We start from the raw sequence: 25,103 nt of genomic DNA, 5'->3' as shown, positions 1-25,103 counted from the left end.
TGTTATACAATGACAGACCTGCCCTCACCAGTACTGTGCCCGTGTTATACAGTGACAGACCTGCCCTCACCGGTACAGTACCCCAGTGTTATACAGTGACAGACCTGCCCCCAGTTCTACTGTACCCGTGTTATACAGTGACAGACCTGCCCCCAGTTCTACTGTATCCGTGTTATACAGTGACAGACCTGCCCTCACCGGTCCAGTACCCCAATGTTTTACAGTGACAGACCTGCCCCCAGTTGTACTGTACCCCAGTGTTATTCAGTGACAGACTTGCCCCCAGTTGTACTGCACCCCAGTGCTATACAGTGACAGACCAGACCCCACTAGTACTGTACCCCAGTGTTATACAGTGACAGACCTGCTCTCACCAGTGCTGTACCCCAGTGTTATAGTGACAGATCTGTCCCCACCAGTACTGTACCGCAGTGTTGTACAGTGACAGACTTGTCCCCACCAGTACTGTACCCCAGTGTTATACAGTGACAGACCTGCCCTCACCGGTCCAGTACCCCAGTGTTTTACAGTGACAGACCTGCCCCCAGTTGTACTATACCCCAGTGTTATACAGTGACAGACCTGTCCCCACCAGTACTGTATCCCAGTGTTATTCAGTGACAGACTTGCCCTCACCAGTGCTGTACCCCAGTATTATACAGTGACAGACCTGTCCCCACCAGTACTGTACCCCAGTGTCATACAGTGACAGACCTGTCCTCACCAGTACTGTATCCCAGTGTTATTCAGTGACAGACCTGCCCCCAGTTGTACTGTACCCCAGTGTTATACAGTGACAGACCTGACCTCACTAGTACTGTACCCCAGCGTTATACAGTGACAGACCTGCCCTCACCAGTGCTGTACCCGTGTTATACAGTGACAGACCTGCCCCCAGTTGTACTATGCCCCAGTGTTATAGTGACAGACCTGTCCCCACCAGTACTGTACCCCAGTGTTATACAGTGACAGACCTGCCCTCACCAGTACTGTACCCCAGTATTATACAGTGACAGACCTGTCCCCCAGTTGTACTGTACCCGCGTTATACAGTGACAGTCCTGCCCTCACCAGTGCTGTACCCCAGTGTTATACAGTGACAGACCTGACCCCACTAGTACTGTACCCCAGTGTTATACAGTGACAGACCTGCCCTCACCAGTGCTGTACCCCAGTGTTATACAGTGACAGACCTGTCCCCACCAGTACTGTACCGCAGTGTTATACAGTGACAGACTTGTCCCCACCAGTACTGTATCCCAGTGTTATTCAGTGACAGACTTGCCCCCAGTTGTACTATACCCCAGTGTTATACAGTGACAGACCTGTCCCCACCAGTACTGTACCCCAGTGTTATACAGTGACAGACCTGCCCCCCGTTCTACTGTACCCGTGTTATACAGTGACAGACCTGCCCCCACTGGTACAGTATCCCAGTGTTATTCAGTGACAGACCTGCCCCCAATTGTACTGCACCCGTGTTATACAGTGACTGACCTGACCCCACTAGTACTGTACCCCAGTGTTATACAGTGACAGACCTGCCCTCACCAGTGCTGTACCCCAGTGTTATTCAGTGACAGACCTGCCCCCAATTGTACTGCACCCGTGTTATACAGTGACTGACCTGACCCCACTAGTACTGTACCCAAGTGTTGTACAGTGACAGACCTGCCCTCACCAGTGCTGTACCCCAGTGTTATACAGGGACAGACCTGTCCCCACCAGTACTGTACCCCAGTGTTATACAGTGACAGACCTGTCTCCACCAGTACTGTACCCCAGTGTTATACAGTGACAGACCTGCCCTCACCAGTGCTGTACCCCAGTGTTATACAGTGACAAACCTGTCCCCACCAGTACTGTACCGCAGTGTTATACAGTGACAGACCTGTCCCTACCAGTACTGTACCCCAGTGTAATACAGTGACAGACCTGTCTTCACCAGTACTGTATCCCAGTGTTATTCAGTGACAGACCTGCCCCCAGTTGTACTGTACCCCAGTGTTATACAGTGACAGACCTGCCCTCAGCAGTGCTGTACACCAGTGTTATACAGTGACAGACCTGCCCTCACCAGTGCTGTACCCCAGTGTTATACAGTGACAGACCTGTCCCCACCAGTACTGTACCGCAGTGTTATACAGTGACAGACCTGTCCCCACCAGTACTGTACCCCAGTGTTATACAGTGACAGACCTGCCCTCACCAGTGCTGTACCCCAGTGTTATACAGTGACAGACCTGTCCCCACCAGTACTGTACCGCAGTGTTATACAGTGACAGACCTGTCCCTACCAGTACTGTACCCCAGTGTAATACAGTGACAGACCTGTCTTCACCAGTACTGTATCCCAGTGTTATTCAGTGACAGACCTGCCCCCAGTTGTACTGTACCCCAGTGTTATACAGTGACAGACCTGCCCTCAGCAGTGCTGTACACCAGTGTTATACAGTGACAGACCTGCCCTCACCAGTGCTGTACCCCAGTGTTATACAGTGACAGACCTGTCCCCACCAGTACTGTACCGCAGTGTTATACAGTGACAGACCTGTCCCCACCAGTACTGTACCCCAGTGTTATACAGTGACAGACCTGTCTTCACCAGTACTGTACCCCAGTATTATACAGTGACAGACCTGCCCCCAGTTGTACTGTACCCGTGTTGTACAGTGACAGACCTGCCCTCACCAGTACTGTACCCGTGTTATACAGTGACAGACCTGTCCTCACCGGTACAGTACCCCAGTGTTATACAGTGACAGACCTGCCCCCAGTTCTGTACCGCAGTGTTATACAGTGACAGACCTGCCCTCACCGGTACAGTACCCCAGTGTTATACAGTGACAGACCTGCCCCCAGTTGTACTGCACCCGTGTTATACAGTGACTGACCTGACCCCACTAGTACTGTACCCAAATGTTATACAGTGACAGACCTGCTCTCACCAGTGCTGTACCCCAGTGTTATACAGTGACTGACCTGTCCCCACCAGTACTGTACCCCAGTGTTATACAGTGACAGACCTGTCCTCACCAGTACTGTATCCAAGTGTTATACAGTGACAGACCTGCCCCCAGTTGTACTGTACCCGTGTTATACAGTGACAGACCTGTCCTCACCAGTACTGTTTCCCAGTGTTATTCAGTGACAGACCTGCCCACAGTTGTACTGGACCCCAGTGTTATACAGTGACAGACCTGACCCCACTAGTACTGTACCCCAGTGTTATACAGTGACAGACCTGCCCTCACCAGTGCTGTACCCCAGTGTTATACAGTGACAGACCTGTCCCCACAAGTACTGTACCCAAGTGTTATACAGTGACAGACCTGTCCCCACCAGTACTGTACCCCAGTGTTATACAGTGACAGACCTGTCCTCACCAGTACTGTACCCCAGTGTTATACAGTGACAGACCTGTCCTCACCAGTACTGTATCCCAGTGTTATTCAGTGACAGACCTGCCCCCAGTTGTACTGTACCCCAGTGTTATACAGTGACAGACCTGACCCCACTAGTACTGTACCCAAGTGTTATACAGTGACAGACCTGCCCTCACCAGTGCTGTACTCCAGTGTTATACAGTGACAGGAGAAAGTGAGGTCTGCAGACGCTGGAGATCAAAGCTGAAACTTTATTGCTGGAACAGCACAGGAATCCTGATGAAGGGCATGTGCCCGAAACGTCGAATCTTCTGTTCCCTAGATGCTGCCTGACCTGCTGTGCTGTTCCAGCAATAAAGTTTCAGCTTATACAGTGACAGACCTGCCCCCAGTTGTACTATACCCCAGTGGTATACAGTGACAGACCTGTCCCCACCAATACTGTACCCCAGTGTTATACAGTGACAGACCTGCCCTCACCAGTACTGTACCCCAGTGTTATACAGTGACAGACCTGCCCCCAGTTGTACTGTACCCGTGTTATACAGTGACAGACCTGCCCTCACCAGTACTATACCCGTGTTATACAGTGACAGACCTGCCCTCACCGGTACAGTACCCCAGTGTTATACAGTGACAGACCTGCCCCCCGTTCTACTGTACCCGTGTTATACAGTGACAGACCTGCCCTCACTGGTACAGTATCCCAGTGTTATTCAGTGACAGACCTGCCCCCAATTGTACTGCACCCGTGTAATACAGTGACTGACCTGACCCCACTAGTACTGTACCCAAGTGTTGTACAGTGACAGACCTGCCCTCACCAGTACTGTACCCCAGTGTTATACAGTGACAGACCTGTCTCCACCAGTACTGTACCCCAGTGTTATACAGTGACAGACCTGTCCCCACCAGTACTGTATCCCAGTGTTATACAGTGACAGACCTGCCCCCAGTTGAACTGTACCCGTGTTATACAGTGACAGACCTGTCCTCACCAGTACTGTATCCCAGTGTTATTCAGTGACAGACCTGCCCCCAGTTGTACTGTACCCCAGTGTTATACAGTGACAGACCTGTCCCCACCAGTACTGTACCGCAGTGTTATACAGTGACAGACCTGTCCCTACCAGTACTGTACCCCAGTGTAATACAGTGACAGACCTGTCTTCACCAGTACTGTATCCCAGTGTTATTCAGTGACAGACCTGCCCCCAGTTGTACTGTACCCCAGTGTTATACAGTGACAGACCTGTCCCCACCAGTACTGTACCCCAGTGTTATACAGTGACAGACCTGTCTTCACCAGTACTGTACCCCAGTATTATACAGTGACAGACCTGCCCCCAGTTGTACTGTACCCGTGTTATACAGTGACAGACCTGTCCTCACCGGTACAGTACCCCAGTGTTATACAGTGACAGACCTGCCCCCAGTTCTGTACCGCAGTGTTATACAGTGACAGACCTGCCCTCACCGGTACAGTACCCCAGTGTTATACAGTGACAGACCTGCCCCCCGTTCTACTGTACCCGTGTTATACAGTGACAGACCTGCCCTCACTGGTACAGTATCCCAGTGTTATTCAGTGACAGACCTGCCCCAAATTGTACTGCACCCGTGTTATACAGTGACTGACCTGACCCCACTAGTACTGTACCCAAGTGTTGTACAGTGACAGACCTGCCCTCACCAGTGCTGTACCCCAGTGTTATACAGGGACAGACCTGTCCCCACCAGTACTGTACCCCAGTGTTATACAGTGACAGACCTGTCTCCACCAGTACTGTACCCCAGTGTTATACAGTGACAGACCTGTCTCCACCAGTACTGTACCCCAGTGTTATACAGTGACAGACCTGTCCCCACCAGTACTGTATCCCAGTGTTATACAGTGACAGACCTGTCCCCACCAGTACTGTATCCCAGTGTTATACAGTGACAGACCTGCCCCCAGTTGAACTGTACCCGTGTTATACAGTGACAGACCTGTCCTCACCAGTACTGTATCCCAGTGTTATTCAGTGACAGACCTGCCCCCAGTTGTACTGTACCCCAGTGTTATACAGTGACAGACCTGTCCCCACCAGTACTGTACCGCAGTGTTATACAGTGACAGACCTGTCCCTACCAGTACTGTACCCCAGTGTAATACAGTGACAGACCTGTCTTCACCAGTACTGTATCCCAGTGTTATTCAGTGACAGACCTGCCCCCAGTTGTACTGTACCCCAGTGTTATACAGTGACAGACCTGTCCCCACCAGTACTGTACCCCAGTGTTATACAGTGACAGACCTGTCTTCACCAGTACTGTACCCCAGTATTATACAGTGACAGACCTGCCCCCAGTTGTACTGTACCCGTGTTGTACAGTGACAGACCTGCCCTCACCAGTACTGTACCCGTGTTATACAGTGACAGACCTGTCCTCACCGGTACAGTACCCCAGTGTTATACAGTGACAGACCTGCCCCCAGTTGTACTGTACCCGTGTTGTACAGTGACAGACCTGCCCTCACCAGTACTGTACCCGTGTTATACAGTGACAGACCTGTCCTCACCGGTACAGTACCCCAGTGTTATACAGTGACAGACCTGCCCCCAGTTGTACTGTACCCGTGTTGTACAGTGACAGACCTGCCCTCACCAGTACTGTACCCGTGTTATACAGTGACAGACCTGTCCCCACCAGTACTGTACCCCAGTGTTACACAGTGACAGACATAGCCCCAGTCGTACTGTATCTCCTTATTATCTACAGTGACAGACCCTGTCCCCAGTAGTATGGTACCCCATCATTCCCTGTAATAGAGCAGGCTGCTGTTGTGTGCACTGGACTCAATGAATTCTTTCACATTAGAGAGATGGAGCTGTTCTTGAATGGATTGAAAGTACATTATGTAGCAGGCAGTGACTCACTCACTCAGCCTCTCCTTGCAACCATCCATATCATCATTCACTTCTCCCTCTCACTCACTCCTGCCCCTAACCCTATACTCAACCAGGCAGCCCCTCCCCTCTCACATCCTCGCCCACATCCTTCATTTAATGCAACAGAAACAGGAAGGCATATAATCACATAATCATACAGCACGGAACTGAGTCTGTAACAACAAGAACTGCTCTCAATCTGCACTAGTCCCTCCTTCCAGTACTAGGCCCCTGGCCTTGAATGTTCTGACATTCCAAGTAGTTTATAAAGGTTGTGAACTTTCCCACCTCAAATACCCTCCCAGGCAGCACACTCCAAACTCCTACCACCTTTTGGGTGAAAACCGATTTCCTAAAATCCCCCCTAAACTCCCTGCCTCTCATCCTGACCCCATGTCCCCTTGGAACTGACCTTTCAACTAAGGGAAACAGCTGTTTTCGATTTGCCCTGTCCATGCCCCACATAATCTTATTCACCTCAAATCAAGCGCCTCTCAACCCTCTCCTCTCCAAAGAAATCAACCTGAGCTTATCCAGCCTCTCTTCATCACTGAAATGCTCCATCTGAGTGAATCTCCTCTCCATCGTCCAGTACAATCACATCCTTCCTACAGTGTGGGGACCAGAACTGCACACAGTGCTCCAGCTGTGGCCTAAGTTTTATACAGCTCCAACAAAATCTCAATGCTCTTATAAGCTATGCTTCAACCGACAAAGTTAAGTTACCTGTACTCCTTAACTACCCTATTAACCCATCTTGTCTTCAGGGATTTGTAGTCAAGCACTCCAGGATCTCTCTGCTCCTGTGAACTTCCTCATGTCCTGCATGTATCCAGTACTCTCATCTTGCACTTTATAAGTAACACACTTTTCAGCGTTAAATTTAATCTGCCATTGATCTGCCCACCTGACCAATCTGTCTATATCCCACTGTAACCTAAGACCTTCTTCCTCACTGTCAACCACCTGGTCAATCTTCCGTGATCTGCAAACTTTTCTGCACATTTTCTTCTATATCATTTATACATGTCATAAACAATAAGGGACCCAGCCAGCATTGATCCCTGTGGAGAGCCACTACACACCTGTCTCCAGCTGCATAAACTGTCTTCTACCATCACACACAGTCTCCTGTCACTAAGCCAATTGCTAAAATCCCTGGATCTTGTGAGCTTTTACGTTCTTTATCAGTCCCTCATGTGGAACCTTGTCAAAAACTTTGCTGAAATCCAACTAAACGACACGAATTGCATCACCTCAGCTACACACTTGGTCACCTCCTCGAATTTACAAGGCATGACCGCCCTCTGATCTCCAGCATCTGCAGCCCTCACTTTCGCTCTTTGACATAACGTGGCATCTCCAAGTAGAGATTAATAATTTTCTCCAAGAGTTTCCCGATCACTGATGTGAGACCCAATGGCGTGTAACTCCACAGTCTGTCGCTATCACCCTTTTTGAAAAGGGGAACCACATTAGTTGCCCTCTGCCAAGTCCCCTTTGGCTAAAGAGTTAAAAAAAGACAGAAATAAAATGGGAGACATCGACACAAAAGAAATTCCACTGAAGGAAGATGATGAGACAGATTCCTGAATGTTGGGCTGCTAAAATTGGTAAATGACCATCGATTAATCTGTCCCAGTTGATCAAATCAAACTAGAGCAGTTAACAGATCTACTTTAGTCACCGTCAGTAACAAAAGGCCCAGTATCTTGTGCTGCCTCACAGCTTCTAGCCAAGTCCCTTTGTCCCATGGATTCTTAATCCTTAAATCGCCACTCTCTGAACATACTTTCTTCCACCCCAGTAGATTTCCTCCCACTCATTGCTGACCCTCCCACTGAAAGGTACATTGCTTTCCTAAACTGAAAGGGAATAAAATTCATCCAGACATGATGCAGTTAAACACTCCACTGCCTTTCCCAACATACACTGCAGCTCCACAGTTACACAGCTTGGGTGGAAGTCACTGCTCCCCATGCGTTATTCTGACCCTCCCTCAGGACCCAGCACTCAAACCTGGCTTGGAACAGGCTGCTATCACCTTGCTGGCTGCTGTCCACAGCCCAGTCTTGTAGCCAGAGCAGAGAGAGGTGGGAGAGCTGCATTCGCTAACCGACCTCCAGGTTTCTGAAGCCTCGGAGGATGCTGAACTGGTGGATTTCTGCAGGTTAAGCCAATAATTAAAGCAAAACAAAAAGTAAAGAGAAAGATAAAGAGAGAAATAAAGGAGAGAGGAAATAGAGATTAGAAATCATGATCTTAAACATCAATCAGAAGTGGCTGGTCTAACTCATCTCAACATTGCAATATCCAACAGGTTTAACCCCGAGTGAACTCTCATTGACTCTACACAACCCAGCACAAAGCGTATACACACAACCAGGCATTTCACTGAGTTAGATGGGATCTTCTGCTGGAGTGAAACTGTAAAATTGAACCTTCACAGTGCCATCACAGTTTGGCAGCCTATAATTACAGAGTGATCTGTTTATGTTATAAATGAAGGCATGAAGCTATGAGAAGAGTGGACACCAGGAAGTAAGATTTTATGGGCAGGTAGTTAGAACAAACATTACATTTTATTATTAAGTCAGAGTCATACAGCCCGCAGACAGACCCTTTGATCCAATTGGCCCTCGCTGACCAAGTCTCACTTGTCAGCGTTTGGATCATATCCCAGTAAATCTTTCCTATTCATGTACTTTTCCAAATGTCTGTTAAAAGTTGTAACTGTACCCACATCCACCATTTCCTCTGGCAATTCATTCTACAAAAGAACCACCCTGTGTAAAAATGTTGCCCCTCCTGTCCTTTTCAAACCTTTCTCCTTTCACCTTAAAAATATGCCCCCTAATTTTGAACTCCCCCGCTCTAAGGAACGACGTTTGCTATTGTGCTTTTCTATGCCAAGGATTTTATAAACCTCAATAAAGTCACTCTTCAACCTCCTATGCTCCAATAAAAAAAAGTCCCAGTCTATCTTTATGATTCAAACTTTGAACCCTCTCCAACTTAATAATATTTTTCCTATAGAATGGCGACCAGAACCGGACAGGGTACTCCAGAGAGACCTCACAACGTCCTGTACAACCTCAACATGAAATCCCAACTCGTAGACTGAGCAAATGTGCTAAATGGCTCCTTAACCATGCTATCTACATGTGACACAAATTTCAAAGTATTACATACTTGAACCCCTAAATCTCTCTGTTCTACAACATTTTCCAAAGAGAAAGTGAGGACTGCAGATGTTGGAGATGAGAGTCAAAACGTGTGGTGCTGGAGAATCACAGCAGGTCAGGCAGCATGCAAGGAGCAGGAGAGTCAACGTTTCGGGCATAAGCTCTTCATCAGGAATGTTGTGTTGGGGCGTGGGGAGGAGGGTGGGGATGGGGCGTGAGGATGTAGGGGTGGGGGGGGGTGGGAAGTAGCTGAGAAGGCAATAGGTAGATGCAAGCGGGGAGTGATGGGGTTAGATCGGCGGGGAGAGTGGATGGATAGGTGGGAAGGAAGATGGAGGTAGGGCAGTGCCGAGTTGAAGGGTTGGATCTAGGATGAGGTGGGGAGGGGAGATGAGGAAACTGGTGAAGTTGACGTTGATGTCGTGTGGTTGGAGGGTCCCAAGGTGGAAGATGAAGCCTTCTTCCCCCAGATGTTGGGTGGCTTGGATTTGGTGTTGGAGGCGGCACAGGACTTGCATGCTCTTGGCAGAGTGGGAGGGTGAGTTGAGGTGGTCGGCCATAGGGCGGTGGAGTTGTTTGGTGCGCGTGTTCCATCATCCAGGGCCCTTCCATTAAGCCCTGCCCTTGTTTTTTTAATAAATAACGGGAGTTCAGAGACAATATGTACCTGTTAGTGTGAAAGGCAAGACTGGTAGAAGTAGGGAACATGAGATGACTAGAGATACTGAGGCTCTGGTCAAAAGGAGGTATATGTCAGGTATGGATGACTGGGAGAGTGAATCACTATAGGAGTATGGGGGAGTAGGAACACACTTAAGAGGGAAATCAGGAGGGACAAAAGGGGACATGAGATAGCTTTGGCAGTTAAGGTTAAGGAGAATCCAAAGATGTTTTACAAGTAAATTAAAGGCAAATGAGTAACTAGGGAGAGAATAGGGTCCTTAAAGATCACCATGGCCATTGATGTGTGGAATCACAGCAGATGGATGGAATACTAAATTAATATTTTGCCTCAGTATGTACTATGGAAAAAGGCACAGAAGCTAGGGAACTTGGAGAAATAAATAGTGATGTCTTTAAAAATAAAGAGTCCATCTTACAAAAGAGGAAGTGCTTAAAACACAAGAACGTAGACAAATCTCTGGGACCCGATCACGTGTATCCCAGAACTTTGTGGGAAGCGAGAGAAGAAATTGCAGGGCCCCTTGCCGAGATATTTGTATCATCAACAGCATGGCTGAGAAGAATGGATGGCGATGAATGATGCGCCACTATTTAAGAAAGGCTCCAAGGAAATGCCAGGGAACTATAGACTGGTAAGCCTGATGCCAGTGGTGGTTAAGCTGTTGGTGAGGATTCTGAGAGATAGGATCTACATGCATTTGGAAAGGCAAGGGATGATTAGGGATAGTCAGCATGGTTTTGTGCGTGGCAAATCATGTGTCTCAAACTTTATTGAATTCTTTGAAGAGATGACCAAGGAGATAGATGAAGGCAGGGTGGCACACCTTGCCGACACGGACTTTAGCAAGGCCTTTGACAAGATTCCGCATGGTAGACTGGTTAGTAAGGTTAGATCTCATGAGATCCAGGGATAGCTAGCCAAGTGAATAGAAAATTGGCTTGATGGTTAGGAGACAGAGGGTGGTGGTGACAGTAATAGTTGGGATTGGAGGTCTGTGACCAGTGGTGTGCCAAAAGCACCGGTGCTGGGTCCACGGTGGTTTGTAATTCATATAAATGATTTGGATGAGAATATAGGAGACACAGTTAGTAAGTTTGCCAATGACATGGAAATTGTGGTGTAGCGAACAGTGAAGGTTATCTCAGAGAACAATCGTCACCGCATTATAGGAAGAATGTGGAAGCTTTGGAAAGGATTCAGAGGAGATTTACTAAGATGTTGTCTGGTATGGGGGGAAAAGTCTTACGAGGAAAGGTTGAGAGACTTGAGGCTGTTTTCATTAGAGAAGGAGGTTGAGAGGTGACTTAATTGAAACATACAGGATAATCAGAGGGTTAGATCAGGTAGACCGTGAGAGCCTTTTTCCTTGGATGGTGACCTTTGAATTGAGGGCGGATGGATGTAGGACAGATGTCAGAGGTAGTTTCTTAACTCAGAGAGTAGTAGGGGTATGGAATGCACTACCTGCAACAGTTTTAGACTCACCAACTTTACGGGCATTTAAATGGTCATTGGATAGGCATATGGATGAAAATGGAATAGTGTAGGTTAGATGGGCTTCAGATTGGTTTCACAGGGCAGCACAACATCGAGGGCCGAAGGGCCTGTACTGCGCTGTAATGTTGTATGTTCTATATGTAGGTACATTGAGTATAGGAGTTGAGAGGTCATGTTGTGACTGTACAGGACACTGGTTAGGCCACTTTTGGAATACTCTGTGCAGTTTTGATCTCCCTGCTACAGGAAGGATATTGTGAAACTTGAAAGGGTTCAGAAAAGATTTATAAAGATGTTGCCAGGAATGGAGGGTTTGAGCTATAGGGAGAGGCTGAGTAGGCTGGGTCTCTTTCCCTTGGAGTGTCAGAGGCTGAGGGGTGACCTTGTAGAGGTTTAAAAAATCATGAGGGGCATGGATAGTTGAATAGATAAGGTCTTTTTTTCCAGGGTAGGGAGTCTAAAACTAGAAGCCATAGGTTTAAGGGACCTGGGGGCAACTTTTTCACACAGAGGATGGTACATGTATGGAATGAGCTGCCAGAGGAAGTGATGGAGGTGGGTGCAATTACAGCATTTAAAAGGCATCTGGATGGGTAAATGAATAGGAAGGGTTTGGAAGGATATGGGCTGGGTGCTGGCAGATGGGACTGAATCCATTTAGGATATCTGCTCAGCGCAGATGAATTGGAACGACGAGCCTGTTTCTGTCTTACGATTTTATGACTTGATGACATTTGGACATGTCCATGAACAGGAGGGTTAGAGGGAGATGGGCCAAACGCTGGCAAATGTGACCAGTCCAGGTGGAGAAACCTGGGCATGTTGGGCCGAAGACTCTGTTTCAGTGCTGTATGACTCTGGATGTGGTTCAGCTCTTCAGCCCATTGTACCTTTGCCATCTCCTTGAATTATTTCTTTACCCTTGCTCCAAAATGTTTTACAGTTCCTGTTCCAAATATTTTCCCATTAGATTGGAAGACAGCAAGTACAACTCCTTTATTTAAGAAGAAGCCAAAACAGGAAGTTACAGGCCAGTTGGCTTAATGTCTGTTATAGGGAAAATGTTGAGTCAACATGGTTTTGTGAAAGGGAATGCATGTTTAATCCATGTATCAGAATTCTTTGAGGATCTGGTGGATGTACTGTACTTAGTTTTCCAGAAGGTATTTGATAAAGTTTCATAGCAAAGATTATTGTGGAAAATATAAGCTTATAGTGTAGGCGGCAGCATATTGGTAGGCTTACAGGAAACAAAAGGTAGGCATAATGGGTTTTTTCAGGTTGGTAAGATGTAATATTGTGATCTGCCACAGCTGGAGGCTCATCTGTTTGAAATTTAGATAAATGACATGGATAAATGAGCCAAAGGGATGGTTGCCAAATTTGCTGGTAGCACAAGGATAGGATAACAGTAAGCTGTGAAGAGGACAGAGGGATATAGATTGGCTAAGTGAATTGGCAAAGATCAGGCAAATAAAGCATAATATTGGAAAATGTGACATTGTCCATTTTGATAGGAAGAATAAAAGGCATTTCACCTTCAAAATATAAACAGATTGAGGTGTGGGTACATGAATCGTAAAATGTTAATGTGCACGTACAGCAAATAAATAGGAGAGCTAACAGAATGTCATCATTTATTGCAAAGGAAATTGAATACAAAAGCAGAGAGGTTATGCTTCAGTTACACAGGCCCTGGTGAGCCTGCATCTGGAGTACTGTGTACAGTATCAATCACCTGATTTATGGAAGGATGTAAATGCATTAGAGGCTGTTCACAGAAGGTTTACCAGACTGATACCTGGAATAAATGGGTTATCTTATGCAGAAAGTTTGGAGAAGCTAGGTCAGTATCCACTGGCGTTGAGAAGATTAAGAGGTGACTGAAATATTCTAAGAACCCTGAGGTGATTTTTTTTTCCTGAGTGTAGAGCGTGTTTGGAACACTTTTCCTGAAAAGGTGGCAGGAATAGAGCGCTTGAATATTTTTAAGGTACAGGTGGTTAGATTCTAGTTCAACAAAAGAGGACAGTGAATGAGGAATGGCTGGGAATGCAGATTTGAGGCTGCAATCAGACCGGACATTACCTTGGTGAATGGTGGAGCAGGCCCGAGGGGACGAATGGTCTATTGCAGCTCCTTGTTTGTAAGGTCCAATTAACTTTTATAATGTAATTGGTTTCCCTCAGTTTCTGAACAGATGTCATGTGCTCCAACAATCAACAGTATTAAATCATCCTCATCTTTCCCGCTGTTCATTTGCTGGTCATTCAAATTGATGCCTTCTGATTATCAATGGAAACAGTTTTTGGTGATGTATTCTATTAAAGTCCCTCATCATTGGGAACATCTTCATCAGATTTGCTTGTGATCGTTACTCTGATCAAACGAAACCCACATTGGTGAACTCTCCTCATTCCCAGAACCATTCTGAATCCCTCACCACATTCCCAGACAGCATGGTTTCATTCTAGGACAATGCATTCAGGTTGCATCCCAGTGACAGACAGTGCATTGAGGCACGGTGGCACAGTGGTTAGCACTGCTGCCTCACAGCTCCAGAGACCCGGGTTCAATTCCCGCCTCAGGCGACTGACTGTGTGGAGTTTGCACATTCTTCCCGTGGCTGCGTGGGTTTCCTCCGAGTGCTCCGGTTTCCTCCCACAGTCCAAAGATGTGCAGGTCAGGTGAATTGCCCGTAGTGTTAGGTGAAGGGGTCTGGGTGGGTTGCTCTTTGGAGGGTCGGTGTGGACTTGTTGGGCCAAAGGGCCTGTTTCCAAACTGTAAGTAATCTAATCTAATTAGATCCACATTTCCCTGAACTATGGGGCATGCTACATACTCCAGCAAACCAGAGGAGATGCTCCTCTCCTTTCCGATGGAGAATTCCGCTGTAGATCACAGGCCAAGCTGGGAAACTCAGCTAAACTTTTGGAACTGAGGAAATAGGATCAGGATTAAGACATTCTGCCCCTCTAGCCTATTCCACCATTCAATTAGAGGCTGCATCATCTATTCCAACAGTATTTTCCTGCACTGTCATTATCCATTGATGTCTTTAATACCTATAAATGTGGGTTAATTAAGAAAGGACAGCAGAGATTTGTTTAACTGAATTTGAATTTTTGAAGAGATAACACAGAATGTTGCTAAGGACAAGGCAGCTTGATGTGGTGGCCTTTCCAAAAACGGATTTGTGAGGGGTAGATCTTGCCTTACAAGTCTTATTGAATTCTTTGAGGAGGTGACCAAGCATATGGATGAGGGTAGAGCAGTAGATGTAGTGTACATGGATTTTAGTAAGGCATGGATGGTAGGCTTATGCGGAAAGTCAGGAGGCATGGGATAGTGGGAAATGTGGCCAGTTGGATAGAGAACTGGCTAACCGGTCGAAGTCAGAGAGTGGTGGTAGATGGTAAATATTCAGCCTGGAGCCCAGTTAACAAGTGGAGTTCCGCAGGGATCAGTTCTGGGTCCTCTGCTGTTTGTAATGTTTATTAATGACATGGAAGAGGAGTTGAAGGGTGGGTCAGTAAATTTGCAGACGATACGAAGATTGGTGGAGTTGTGGATAGTGAGGAGGGCTGTTGTCAGCTGCAAAGGGACTTAGATATGATGCAGAGCTGGGTTGAGGAGTGGCAAATGGAGTCCAACCCTGTCAAGTGTGAGGTTGTCCATTTTGGAAAGACAAATAAGAATGCGGAATACAGGGTTAATGGTAGGGTTCTTAGTAAGGTGGAGGAGCAGAGGGATCTTGGGGTCTATGTTCATAGCTCTTTGAAAGTTCTCACTCAGGTGGATAGAGCTTGTAAGAAGGCCTATGGTGTATTAAGCGTTCATTAGCGGAGGGATTGAATTCAAGAGTCGTGAGGTGATGTTGCAGCTATAGAGGACCTTGGTAAGGCCACATTTGGAGTACTGTGTGCAGTTCTGGTCGCCTCATTTTAGGAAAGATGTGGAAGCTTTGGAGAGGGTGCAGAGGAGATTTACCAGGATGTTGCCTGGAATGGAGAATAGGTCGTACAAGGATAGGTTGAGAGAACTAGGCCTTTTCTCATTGGAACGGCGAAGGATGAGGGGTGACTTGATAGAGGTTTATAAGATGATCAGGGGAATAGATAGAGTAGACAGTCAGAGACTTTTTCCCCGGGTACAACAGTGTTACAAGGGGACATAAATTTAAGGTGAAGGGTGGAAGGTATAGGGGGGATGTCAGGGGTTGGTTCTTTACCCAGACAGTGGTGGGGGCACGGAATGCGCTGCCTGTGGGAGTGGCAGAGTCAGAATCATTGGTGACCTTTAAGCGGCAATTGGATAGGTACATGGATGGGTGCTTAAGCTAGGACAAATGTTCGGCACAACATCGTGGGCCGAAGGGCCTGTTCTGTGCTGTATTGTTTTATGTTCTCTGCTACAGTACCTCCCAACAAATATACTAGCAAAGCTATAGCTCATGAAATAAAAGGAGCAGCTGCAACATATCATTGGGTGTGAAATTAACTGAGTGATAGGATACAGGGAGTAAGGGGTAAATGGGATATTTTTCAAATTGGAGGAAGTGGAGATCCCCAAGGGTCAAGTAAGACCATGGCCCCTTGCTCTAGAACTCGCCCACCACATCCACCCCAAGCCAGCAGAAACATTGCTCACGTTTCTATCCTGCTGAGCCCTATGAGAATTGGGCATGTTTCAATCAGATTACCTCTCATGGTTCATGCAAACTAACCCTCCAATGGACTAAAGACCTTGTCTGTGCAATAATAAAGCACCGTACAGACACCACGACTCAGTGCACTCTAACAGTAAGGCTGGCTTGCAGTCAGATTCCATTCTTACCTGGCTGGTGCCATCAGCTGTCGAGACAGACGGGGGTTGTATATGAAGTGTTTCCATTGATGCCGAGGCTGATTCAAAGTTGGGAATGCTGGGATGTTTCCCTGTACTTTGTGGGTAATGGTATATGCTGAGGGAATGGGAGATAGAATCTGTTAGTTTCTCTTACATCACTTGCTTGATTGTTAAAGAAAAGTTTCTCAGAGTTCCCTTTTGAACTTATTTATGCACCTTGTATTTACTGCCTCAGGTTCTGGTCTTGACTGAAAATGTAAATAATTTAATCACAAGCACTCTATCAAAACACTTCACAGTTTTAAAGATCTTTACCAGATCTACTTTTTAGAGAAAAGAGCCCAGCCTGTCAATATTTCCTGCACTCTCCCCATTGCCACAATATCATTTCTATAATATACAGACCAGAGTTATTTTTATGTAAAATATATTAGTTCAAGACCCGTCCACTGTGCAGTGTGTCGGCAACTTACTGTCAGGTGTGATCTAGAAGGTACCACCAGCAAAGGTCAAATAAGCAGTGTTTTCAGATGAATTCAAGCTTAACTTAAAAAAGTATAGAGGAATTCCATTAAGTACATTTTGAGAATGACTTTCAATTTGAAAACAATCTGGGTGTAAGATAAGGAGGAACACGTAGGAAGGAGTGAGACTGCAGTCAGTGCTGGCAAATACAATGAGAGTGAGCCAGGTAAATGAGCTAACTGCCCACCTGCTTACAGTGCCCCTCCGCGAGTGAGAGCTGCTAGGGGATGATGGAGGGGTGTGGTATGTGTAGCCATAATCATCTGCCACCTTCAAATCCAAGATTACCTGTCGATAAAAAAGACAAACACAGTCAGAAACGGTGGCTGGTCAGAGGAGCAGCAGGAAACAATCAACCTGCCACTGTTTGTAATAACAGGAAGGGCGAACAGTTAACTGGACATCAGAACGCTCCAACACATGTATCGCAAATTTGAATTCAAATCTGGTGAGCAATTTGCCTAATGTTTTCTAAATTACCTTTTCACTTTATAAGTGACCTCGATAAAAGCTGCATTTTACTTGGATCTGTTGGTGTCAGTCTGGAGTCACATACAGACCGAGACTGGGTAAGGTAAGGACAACAGGATATCTTCCCTAAAAGACATTACTGAGCCAGTTGGATTTTCAATCATAAGCTAACATCGATATGACCATAATACCTGAATTCTTTCTCCAACAACAGATTATGTTTGTACCCACAGGGAACTAAACAAATACAAGTAACATCCCGGACTTTAAGTTCTCATCTTCATTTTCAAATCTTTCCATGGTCTCACCCACCGGGTGGGTCTTGAATCCAGGCCCTTTAGTCCATGACATCTGCAGGCCTTCACTCTTGTCCTTTATGATGCTCCTCTCCCACCTGGTGCTAATATTTCCTTATCGGATTTGGGATCAAATCATGTTTGCTAATCGCTCCAGTGAAATACATTGGGATGTGTCACCATGTTGAAGGGGTTACATAACTGCAAGCTATGCTGTAACCTGCCTGTTTTAATATTTAACTCAGAAATGTAGAAACTAGCAGCAATAAGAGAACATTCGGCTACTCTACATAGAGATTCAATGTCATTCTCAACAATGACATGGATTAGCCTCTGCAGCAGCAGCACCTGCACAGGGTTGAGAGGCTGGCTGACCGCATCGTGCTGATGTTAGCCCCTGTGTTGGGGTTACAGAGGCTAGCTGACCGCATCGTGCTGATGTTAGCCCCTGTGTTGGGGTTACAGAGGCTGGCTGACCGCATCGTGCTGATGTTAGCCCCTGTGTTGGGGTTACAGAGGCTAGCTGACCGCATCGTGCTGATGTTGGTCTCTGTGTTGGGGTTACAGAGGCTAGCTGACCGCATTGTGCTGATGTTGGTCCCTGTGTTGGGGTTACAGAGGCTAGCTGACCGCATCGTGCTGATGTTAGTCCCTGTGTTGGGGTTTCAGAGGCTAGCTGACCGCATTGTGCTGATGTTGGTCTCTGTGTTGGGGTTACAGAGGCTAGCTGACCGCGTTGTGCTGATGTTAGTTCCTGTGTTGGGGTTTCAGAGGCTAGCTGACCATTTCGTGCTGATGTTGGTCTCTGTGTTGGGGTTACAGAGGCTAGCTGACCGCGTTGTGCTGATGTTGGTCTCTGTGTTGGGGTTTCAGAGGCTAGCTGACCATTTCGTGCTGATGTTGGTCTCTGTGTTGGGGTTTCAGAGGCTATCTGACTGCGTTGTGCTGATGTTAGTCCCTGTGTTGGGGTTTCAGAGGCTAGCTGACTGCGTCATGCTGATGTTGGTCCCTGTGTTGGGGTTTCAGAGGCTATCTGACTGCATCGTGCTGATGTTAGTCCCTGTGTTGGGGTTTCAGAGGCGAGCTGACCATTTCGTGCTGATGTTGGTCCCTGTGTTGGGGTTTCAGAGGCTATCTGACCGCGTTGTGCTGATGTTAGTCCCTGTGTTGGGGTTTCAGAGGCTGGCTGACTGCGTTGTGCTGATGTTTTTTCCAGTGTTGGGGTTTCAGAGGCTGGCTGACTGCGTTGTGCTGATGTTGGTTCCTGTGTTGGGGTTTCAGAGGCTGTCTGACCACTTCGTGCTGATGTTAGTCCCTGTGTTGGGGTTTCAGAGGCTAGCTGACCGCGTTGTGCTGATGTTGGTCTCTGTGTTGGGGTTTCAGAGGCTAGCTGACCGCGTCGTGCTGATGTTAGTCCCTGTGTTGGGGTTTAAGAGGCTAGCTGACTGCGTCGTGCTGATGTTAGTCCCTGTGTTGGGGTTTAAGAGGCTAGCTGACTGCGTCATGCTGATGTTAGTCCCTGTGTTGGGGTTTCAGAGGCTAGCTGACCGCGTCGTGCTGATGTTAGTCCCTGTGTTGGGGTTTAAGAGGCTAGCTGACTGCGTCATGCTGATGTTGGTCACTGTGTTGGGGCTACAGAGGCTAGCTGACCACTTCGTGCTGAGGTTGGTCCCTGTGTTGCGGTTTCAGAGGCTAGCTGACCACTTCGTGCTGATGTTGTTCCCTGAGTTGTGGTTTCAGAGGCTAGCTAACCGCGTCGTGCTGATGTTGGTCTCTATGTTGGGATTTCAGAGGCTAGCTGACCATTTCGAGCCGATGTTGGTCTCTATGTTGGGGTTTCAGAGGCTAGCCGACTGCATTGTGCTGATGTTTGTCCCTGTTTTGGGGTTTCAGAGGCTAGCTGACTGCGTTGTGCTGGTGTTGGTCTCTGTGTTGGGGTTTCAGAGGCTTGAGCTTAAAAATGTGTTGCTGGAAAAGCGCAGCAGGTCAGGCAGCATCAAAGGAGGAGAATCGACATTTCGGCATAAGCCCTTCTTCAGGAAACTTATGCCCGAAACGTCGATTCTCCTGCTCCTTTGAAACTGCCTGACCTGCTGCGCTTTTCCAGGAACACATTTTTAAGCTCTGATCTCCAGCATCTGCAGTCCTCACTTTCTCCTAATTTCAGAGGCTAGCTGACCGCATCGTGCTGATGTTAGTCCCTGTGTTGGGGTTTCAGAGGCGAGCTGACCACTTCGTGCTGATGTTAGTCCCTGTGTTGGGGTTTCAGAGGCTAGCTGACTGCCTCGTGCTGATGTTGGTCTCTGTGTTGGGGTTTTAGGGGCCAGCTGACCGCGTCGTGCTGATGTTGGTCTCTGTGTTGGAGTTTTAGGGGCCAGCTGACCGCGTCGTGCTGGTGTTAGTCTCCATGATGGGTGGGTGGCAGAGCACAGATCCAGGCCCATGGCCAAGCACTTGAGAACTGTAATGTTGAACTTTTAGCGTTATTGCTTTATTTTTCTACCATTATGTGTATGTTTGGCTTGTTTCTGTGTTTTGAGATGGTGCTGCAGAACAGCGACATTGAAAATTGTTGCATATTGTAACTGTTAAAAATGCATCTCACAAATCCACCTGACAATAAAGTCATTCAATCAGAAACCCTGCGAGTCTTACCAGAGCAACATCACTCCCTGGATTGTGCAATTTTGAGTTTGATCAGCAACTGTGACAGAGCAGGAGATGGGCTGTAACCCAGCACATCTGGCTTGATCACTGAATGTGCATTGGACACATTCAGTGTGGGACCTCTAACAGTCGAACAGTAAGACCCCATGTAGTTGTTGGCCATCTGGACTGGTCCTTACCAATGTTGGAGTGAGAGAAAATGATGCTGAAAGGGGATTGAGCTTCCCCCTGTGCAGAGGAACCAAAAGCCACTTACCTGTTCGCTGGCAGGAGGCAGTATCTGGGGGTCAGCTGTCAGGTTTGTCAGGTCTTCTAGGATAGACTGCAAGTGTGTAACCTCTCCCAACATTCCAATTTCCTCACCCTGTGTAGAAGAAGTGAAATGGACATTTTAAATGAAAACTAGCCCATTGGATATTTGATACAAATAGAGAAAACAGGTTGAGAAGTCGGCCATTCGGACCTGCTCCTATATGCTCATGGCTGACTATGCAATCTCAGTATCCATTCCTGCTTTTTCCCTACGTCCCTTCAGCTCCCTCTTCAACATATCTAATGACTGGCCTCAACAGCTTCCTGTGGGAGAGAATTCCACATGTTCATAACTCGAGTGAACAAATTAAATAGAGAGAATAATTCGCAAGGAGTCAGGGCTTTTACACCATGAGCTGGCAGGGGGATGAGAGCCGGAGCTGGGAAGGAGTTTGGCTAATTACAAATCAGCCTTTGGCCATGAGGGGGATTCGAAGAGAGGAGAAACAAAGCTGAGCTTGAATGTGGAATGATGTGAAAAAGACAAAGTTAAGGGCATTCTACCTGAAAACATGCATCATTCAGAACAAGGTAGACAATCTAAATGCACAAATATTCTTGTTTCAATTGTACAGGAGCTTGGTCAGACCGTGGCTGGAGTACACCAAATCTTCGTTACTGAGGTGTGTGGTGTGTGTGCATGCACGAGCGCATAGGGGCAAGGACATCCTGTAGGTAATGGAAGACAGAGATACCTCTAGAAGATAAATTTCCCATGTACTGCTAAGGGCCGCATGATCAGACTTGACAAGTCAATAGGACAAAGAAAAAGCAATAGAGCCGAACTTGTGAGGTGACTGAGTGTCAATGCAGCAGTGAATCCATGGATAACACAGAGTGAGCAAACTGTATGTGGCTTTGGTTTTGTTAACTTAGAAAAGGGGAAGTAAGATTGACTGCCTTTGACTGAGTGTGGCATGAAGAATCCTAGCAAAACTCATATCAATGGGAATCAGGGGCAACCTCTCTGCTAGTTGGAGTCATAACGGGCACATACAAAGACGATTATGGTTACTAGAGGTGTTATGGACCAGAGCTGATCCCCTTAAAATATATTAAGAAGGTAGCCTAGAGCCGAACTTTCTCTTATTTCAAAGATAAATGCGAGATACTGTTTTCCACATGCACATTCAATTGGTCAAACTACTCAACTATTCAGACACTATTGTTAAAGTACAACAAAACAAAGGGGAACTTGGAATAACTTAACTCTACTGGAAAACTTAACAGAATATAGATTATTTTAGTACCATACAGTAACTGTTCAATATGGTAACATTCCATAACCACACCCTTGGGAAAAGGCAAATTCAGAAAACAATTGTCTCACATGCAGCTTTCCAATCCAGGAGGAAAGAACATCAAAAGGCAGTTCTGAGAGAAAATGCAGAGATGGGGGTGTAGCACAGAAGAGATTCACTACCTCCCAACCCAGCAACTGCTGAGTCCTCGGAAAATTCTGAGAGCCCAGCAACTGCTGAGAGCTAACTAAAAGTCCTGGTTCTGAGGGAGCTTGACCACACCCACTCAGGCTGCTACAATTGTTCCAATTTAAAAAAAACCCAAGGCCTCAGAAGTTGTTTATCTTCTCATAGACTGCTTTGTACCAGTCTCCCAATCTCTCTAAAAGAAACCAGGACAAAACACACCTCTTAAAACCACAGCATTGTCACACAGGTCAGTCATCTCAGCTCCAGGACATCTCTGCAGGAGTTCCTCAAGGTAGTGTCCCAGGCACAACAATCTTCAGCTGCTTCATCAACGACCTACCCTCCATTATAAGGTCAGAAGTGGGGACGTTCACTGATGATTGCACAATGTAGCACCATTCACGACTCCACAGATACTGAAGCAATCCATATTCAAATGCAACAAGATCTAGACAATATCCAGGCTTGGGGTGGCAAGTGGCAACTAACATTTGACCCACATAAATATCAAGCAACGACTATCTTCATTAAAAAACTATCTAACCACTGCCCCATGACATCTAAATGGTGTTACCATCACTAGAACCTCCATTATTAACATCCTTCAGTATTGTTGGGTCAAAATCCTAGAATTCCCACCCTAAGAGCATTGTGGGTCAACCCACAGGACAGGGACTGCAGTGGCTTGCACCTCTTCTCAGTTTAAGTGGAACAGAAATCGGGAACACTAGTTCCCCAAGAAACTATTGAGGCTGGAAGCCAACTGAAATGACAAAATTGAGATTAATCAATCTTGCTGGGAATGGGATTAAGGTCAAGCTGTGTAGGAGTTATGATGGAACAGCCAAACAGACTCGAGGGGCTGAATGGCCTCCCTCTGTTCATCAGGGTCAGCATCTGAATGATTTTCCAATCTCACCCTAGCAAGGAGAAATAATACATTCACAACAAATAAATATTAACACTCTCCCCAGACTGTTGGTACACTCAGCCCAGATGCTGAGTTGCCTCTCTCTGCTACCACACCACACCCCAGTGTTTAACTTACCAGTACAGGTCGCAGAAGGGTAACAAATGTACAGAAGCGACTGCGTTCCTCAATCAGAGCCCGGCACACAGCCTGCTTCTCGGTCTCCTCCAGCAGCACATACTTTTCATTGACATCCTGTAAAGCTGTGTCCAACTGTAGCCTCACTTCTTCCTTCCCTGTAACAGAGAAGAAGAAACAGTAGCAGCACATTCTCCTGAGGGTTCCTACTTGATGTATTGGGCCTGAAATAGCAACTGGTGTGTGTGGATAAATCCAACATGATTCCCCACTGTCCCAGACACCCTCTCACCTCAGGCCAGTGTGGTTCTGTCAATATCACTCTCACCTCTGGGTCAGCAGACCATGGGTTCAAGCTCCACTCCAGGTCTTTAATTAATATTATTATGGACTAGGCCAGACCAGTCAAAACATTCTTAAGCTGCCAACCCAGACCATAACTTTGCAATTTGTTTCGGGTAAGTGAAAATTACCCGCAGTAAGTTAGCTAGGTTGACTACCAAGTTTCAAAGCAGACAAAAAAATTATTCACAAAATTACACAATGAAACACAGAGAACAGAATAAAGAACCCCTACAGAACTCAGTCTATCCAAACTAGACTTAATTATGCTGTTCTGAATATACACAACAGTCCCAATAAGCAAACCCCCTTAAAAAAAAAGTAAAAATGGAACAAATGTTTACAGGTTGAAGTTAGAAGGACAGAAGGAAAGAGAGAGCGAGAGCCTGGTTCCACACAGCAGAATTCCTAACTAGTTCTGGACTGAACTGCTCAGCTAGAGAGCTGACCAATCCCCTTTCATTATACAGGTCACTTCTAAAACATGACCACTTTGGGCTGAAGTCTCGTCTGTTTACGTACAAACAAAAAGGCCTCTCAATGCCCTTAAATCTCTGTACCAAACCAATCTAATCGGAACCGGGAGCTGTTTATGACCCCTCTGAGAAAAACTAAAGACACAGTGTTCCTTGAGAAAAGGAACAGCTTTTAGAAAAAAGGTACCAGTTTTGTGACACCTCCATTAAAAAAACCCATCAACATCAAAAGATGGCTTCATTTTTAAAACCCTTCAAAAACCTGGTTAGTAGTTTAAAATACACATATACACGATACTAACTACACACATGCAAACATGCACAACCACATGCAATTTCAGGCCGTGGCACACGCACCACCGAATGCCTCTGTATCTCATTCAAGTCTCGATAACGCATCGGCAATCACGTCTCCATGACCTGCCACCTGCACAATTGTCAAACGGAACGGCAGCAACAACAAGCTCCACCTACACAGGCTGGTGTTTTTGTCCTTAAATTTTTCCACAAATGTCAATGGGTTATGATTATCTATACCACTGCCTCAGATGAATTACTGGTAATACAAACACTGAAATGTTGTAATGCCAATACCATACTTCAAGTCTCTTTCTCCATCGTTGAATATTTCTATTGATGAATGTTCAACTTTCTGGAAAAATACCTGATAGGTCTTTCTATTCCCTTGTCATCATTCTGCTGGAGCACCGCACCAACACCCACATCACTGGCATCGACAGCCACCTTAAAAGGCTTCGGGTAATCCGATGTGGCTAATACCGGGGCAGTGGTTAACACAGATTTTAGGCTGTCAAATGCCTTTTGACAGTCCGCTGTCCACTGAAACTTCTTGCCCTTTTTTAACAATTCGGTGAATGGAGCAGCCACACTGCTAAAGTTCAGCATAAACTTTTGGTACAATCCATTCACTCTCAGGAACTGTAGTACTGCTTTTTTTGTTGACAGTGTGGGAAATTCCTGAATTACTTTTGTGTTTGCATC

At 46.5% G+C, this 25,103-nt stretch overlaps 1 protein-coding gene across 6 annotated transcripts in view; it reads right to left on the bottom strand.

Moving 5' to 3' along the window:
- The window catches only part of mtss1 (MTSS I-BAR domain containing 1), a 228,518-nt gene that overhangs the window by 28,138 nt on the left and 175,277 nt on the right, over positions 1-25,103 (bottom strand). For 5 of the 6 annotated variants that reach the window (XM_087994650.1, XM_087994654.1, XM_087994651.1 and 2 more), the window contains exons 7-11: positions 23,284-23,441; positions 20,750-20,857; positions 17,247-17,347; positions 16,523-16,649; positions 8,364-8,483 (exon numbers count right to left, since the gene is read on the bottom strand). In XM_087994650.1, coding sequence (XP_087850776.1) covers positions 8,364-8,483; positions 16,523-16,649; positions 17,247-17,347; positions 20,750-20,857; positions 23,284-23,441 — 614 coding nt within the window. The remainder of the gene's footprint in view (positions 1-8,363; positions 8,484-16,522; positions 16,650-17,246; positions 17,348-20,749; positions 20,858-23,283; positions 23,442-25,103) is intronic. The other variant, XM_087994653.1, reaches the window with a different exon arrangement.

This window comes from Chiloscyllium plagiosum, unplaced genomic scaffold, assembly GCF_037043375.1.
Source record: "Chiloscyllium plagiosum isolate Xiang-an unplaced genomic scaffold, Cpla_swu_hap1 HiC_scaffold_15, whole genome shotgun sequence".
Lineage (NCBI taxonomy): Eukaryota > Metazoa > Chordata > Chondrichthyes > Orectolobiformes > Hemiscylliidae > Chiloscyllium > Chiloscyllium plagiosum.
Note: the sequence above shows the minus strand (reverse complement) of the source record. Positions and strands in the feature narration are given on the sequence as shown.